This window comes from Setaria italica, chromosome IV (assembly GCF_000263155.2).
Source record: "Setaria italica strain Yugu1 chromosome IV, Setaria_italica_v2.0, whole genome shotgun sequence".
Classification (NCBI taxonomy): domain Eukaryota; kingdom Viridiplantae; phylum Streptophyta; class Magnoliopsida; order Poales; family Poaceae; genus Setaria; species Setaria italica.
The window spans coordinates 2,408,365-2,412,762 of NC_028453.1; the positions used below are offsets into that span (position 1 = coordinate 2,408,365).

At 45.4% G+C, this 4,398-nt stretch overlaps 1 protein-coding gene across 1 annotated transcript; it reads right to left on the minus strand.

Moving 5' to 3' along the window:
* Positions 1-1,728: 1,728 nt before the first annotated feature.
* On the minus strand, positions 1,729-2,655 carry LOC101772681. Its single transcript, XM_004964501.3, has 2 exons — positions 2,116-2,655; positions 1,729-1,940 (listed from the first exon to the last, which is right to left on the minus strand). The coding sequence occupies exon 1, from the start codon at positions 2,588-2,590 to the stop codon at positions 2,156-2,158; it is 435 nt and encodes a 144-aa protein (XP_004964558.1). The 5' UTR covers positions 2,591-2,655; the 3' UTR covers positions 1,729-1,940; positions 2,116-2,155.
* Between the last annotated feature and the right edge of the window lie 1,743 nt (positions 2,656-4,398).

The following is a 4,398-nucleotide window of genomic DNA, read 5'->3' on the forward strand; positions in this document are numbered from 1 at the left end:
TCATTAGCAATGTTTACTGTAGCAACATATTGTCAAATCATGGACTAATTAGGCTTAATAGATTCGTCTCGCCGTTTAGCCTCCACTTATGTAATGGATTTTGTAAATAATCTACGTTTAATACTCCTAATTTGTATCTAAACATTCGACGTGACGGGTGCTAAAAATAAGTCAGCGGAATCAAACGGAGCATCAAAGTTTCCAACACGCTGTGTCATCAACCTAACCGCCGCTCTGCTGCCATCCACCCACGCACCTCCTCCTACAACGGGAGCCTCTAGCTACTAGTCCATGCTGTAGTTCTCAATCAGCTAGCACTCAGACTATATCAGAGACTGGTGCTGCTCTTCTGTGCCATGCATCAAAAGTCAGAACTACTCAAAACCAACCACGGAAGTGTTGTTTCATCAGGAACAGCCCGTTGGACGTCATCAAACTTCAGAGGGAATATCATGTTCCTGGAGAAAACTTGGAAAAGAAATACTAGGTTCCTCGGGAAGAAAAAAAAAAGACACAGCCTGACCCTATGCCAGGTGGAAAGTTAGATAAAACAGACGTCGCCCTTCCTGCTAAAACATGTGATTACCAGTACAACACACGTTGGAGTTGGACCATAGACTGTCCTGACGATGGTAGGCAAAGCACATGCCTTGGAAGCTTGGAAGAGAGTATTCCACGCATCCCTAGGGTGCAGTGATTGTGGACTTGTGGTGTGGAGTTGTGCGGCACGCATTTGTTGCTTTTGGCCACGCGGCCAAAGTATTGTTGTTGTAGTTTTTTTCCCCTTTTATTGTTGTGTTTTTCCGACCGAAGTCAGCAGGGAAAATCCTTCCCTATTTTTTTATAATTTTTTTATTTCAGTCTTGTTTAATTCGTTCCCATAGGAACTCGAACTCGGACCTACCGAGTATTACTCAAGTGTTCTAAACACTAGACTAGAGACCCTTTCACCCTTTATTGTTGTGTTGATCTGAAATTTCTTCATCTTCTTTTCAAGATAATCAGCAGCTCTTATGCCTCGTTCATTTAAAAAGGAATGATTTATAAATGTGCTAGGATTACGAAGACTTACAGCTGCGCCAAGTAAATTAGACAAAAAGAATAGCAGACGCATAAAATTATGGCAATGTATCTGGTGCAAATCATCTATCCCGTGCAACATTGGAAACTATGAATCAAGGCCACAAGATGCTAATCTAATGGATAAGGTTAGTGGTGGAATTATTTTGCAGTTAAGTCCCCTACCTGCCGGCCACTTGTGATGGAAGGGACAGGACGGGTTAGAGGTGAAGGGGCAGGGGGGATTCGCAAAAGTGGCCGGCAGGTGGGGGGCTTAACTGTAAAATAATCCCACTACTAACTCTATCCATTGGATTAGCATCTTGTGACCTTGATTTATAGTTTTCAAAGTTGCACATTGGCACCAGATACGTTCCTAAAACTATACCAAGGACGATCCCTTTCTACGATCTGGTCAAGGCTTGCTACAAGGAATCAAACTCAGCTAACGAAGCACTGGTGCTTTAGCATTGCAGAAGAAATAATCCTACACGCGTATATATTCTGAACAAAAGGATTATTAAATGTACCAGGATTCTAGGATCATGGAGATTTAGCTCCATCGAGTAAATTAAACAAAAAGAATAGCATCGCTGTAAAAAAAATGTACCAATGATGCTAATTCATTTGATCCCTTTCTACTATTTATTTTATTTATTATTATTTCCAGGTAAAGAAGGCGATGCCACCCCCTATATATATGTTGCATATACTTCCACACGAATCAAATCGAAATAAAGTTAATATTGCGGTGAGAGAACAATTAATCTACCAAAGGAAGATTTCCCTTTCCAGCACCTGCCATCTGTTTCGAGTGCTCCAATCTGATCTTGATCTTGTTCTGCTAAAGAGAGATGCAGGAGCTAAAAGGTGAAATCGATCTGAAGACAGTAAATCAACAAAGCGGACAAGGTATCAGATCAGGTCATGGTGATCGTCACAGGTTCAATCCATATGGAGTCGACGCACTCTTATTCACTTTGCAGTCTGCAGTCTGCAGAAACGCAGAAACGCTCAGTGCGCTTCTAGCAAGAAGTGTTCATCGACCATACTCACCATACGAGGCTAGTAGAACTGCAGCGCCATCACGATCGAATCACTTCTCGCCATGGAGGAACATCATGTAGAACCCGCCGAGGACGGTCGCGGCGGCCATGATCCACGCCGCGACCGCGAAGCCCAGGGGCACCATCGCGCCGATCTTCCAGGTGAAGGCGGCGGTGAGCGTCGTGGTGAGCAGCCACACGGCGAGCCTGGCGCGGCCGCGCGCCGGGGACCCGTGCGGCGAGACCTCGAAGTGGCGGATCGCGCCGAAGAGGAGCAGCAGGTTGAGGTGGGAGAACCCGACGAAGGCGACCGCGCGGCGGTCGTCGCCGCCGACGCGGCGGACGCAGAGCGCGAGGTTGACGGCGAGGCCGAGGAGGATCGCCACGGTGACCCAGGGGAGACGGCGGTTGCGGCGTGGAGTGGCCGCCGGCGCCGCGGGATCGCGCTGGGGATCAGAGGATGGTTTCGGCGGATTGTTGGCCATCGTCCCCGGCCGGCTGCTTGGAGTTGGGGGCTGCAAATCCGGGGCTTTGGAAGTAACGTCACGTGACTCACGTCACGTCTTAGTCATGTTCGCCTCGAGATGTATGTACTATTTGTCGCTGTCGTCGGGGGCATGAAAGTTCTAGGAAACACCCGTCAATTACTGACTTTCACATGTAGTAGTCATTTGCGGTCAAATGTATAATTTCTTTTTCAAATTTACTGCTCCTCTTTCATTTTTAGCTATATCTCGATCACCTAAACTTTTGTACTTGAACTTAAACTTTTGTACTTGAACTTGAATTGGGGATGGAGATTCGGGGTTGGATGGTTACCTCCATGTCCAGCTGTCAAGGAAGCTGTGGGGCGGCTTTCCGACCGACGGTGGAGGCGGAAGAGACGGTACGGAGCGGAGGTAGCGAGAGCGCTAGTGGGCAGTGGAGGCAGCGGGAGCGTCTAGTCTAAATGGGATAGCGTCGGGCAGTGGAGGAGGACGGCTGCGGAGGCGGTGGAGGTCGGCGGAGGCCGCCGGAGTAGCCGGTGGCGTCGCAAGAGCTAGGAAGAAGATAAACAGGAAAAAGATGCTCGGATTCTGACCGTTGGATTGGTATCCAATGGCCACGAGTGGTGATTGATAGAAGACATGTTTTTTCCATCGATTGCTAACTAGACATATTTTTATTTTTTAGACGGGAACCTGAAATCAATCGATCAGGGCACAAACCCAGTGTTACAACGGTGGCACAGGGATAGCTGCTTGTAGTGTGGCCACTCGCACGCGCCGCATCCCGTGCGTGGGCCTTCCGGTGGTCCTCGCCGGCCTTGCCGCCCGCTGCACACTACGGGAAAGCTAAAAATTACCGAGTGTATTTTTTTTGCCGAGTGTTTTTTTTCGAGCACTCGGCAAACAAGCTCTTCGCCGAGTGCTAAGCCAAAAACACTCGGCAAATAAAAAACACTCGGCAAATCGGGGCTTTGCCGAGTGTCAAATAAAAAACACTCGGCAAACCGCCCTCTTTGCCGAGTGTAAAAAAAACACTCGGCAAAAAGGGGGGTTTGCCGAGTGTCAAAAAAGACACTCGGCAAAGAGGGGGTTTGCCGAGTGTTTTTTTTGACACTCGGCAAAAAAATAATTTTTTCCCTCTTTTCACCATGAAATTTTTTCTACTCCCCACATACAACATGTGGTACTCCATGTTAAAATTTGGTATATTTTTGGATTTATTTGCTATATTTATTTAATTAATTGCATTTCAAGGAAATTTTTGGTATAAATCAAATTTGAACTGCAAGTGATTCAAATTATGGAACAAAATGAGTAGAAAAATGATATTCATGTTATTTGGCACAATTTGAGACCTGACCCATGAAATGAAAAGAAATTTCGAACATCTTGTTCAAGAAACACGACCATGAACGTGTGGCAGTAGTATTTTTAAATTGTAAAAAAACAAGTAAAGTCTGAAAATCATGAGATTTGTCATGATGTGATAATATAATACGTGGAGGCTGTGGAAAAAAATTGAGAAGGTTTTGCACATTTCATCATGTACAATGATTACAAACCGAAGCATCTCAGAAGAAGAATAGTAACTTTGAGAGGATTCGATAAGATTTAGAGTCGAAGTGACGGTTGAGTTTGGTTTGACTACAAAACTTTTTGTATAGTCAATAGAGAATATATATTGGCTCGTGTGAAAATTTGATATTTTTTTAAAACTGTTGGATAATTTTTTATTTTTTTTTCAAAAAAAGTTTGCCGAGTGTCCTACATTGGACACTCGGTAAGAAACCCTTTACCGAGTGTCC

Coding starts and splice junctions, on each gene's coding strand:
- LOC101772681 (XM_004964501.3), bottom strand. CDS start 2,590: ATGGCCAACAATCCGCCGAAACCATCCTCTGATCCCCAGCGCGATCCC.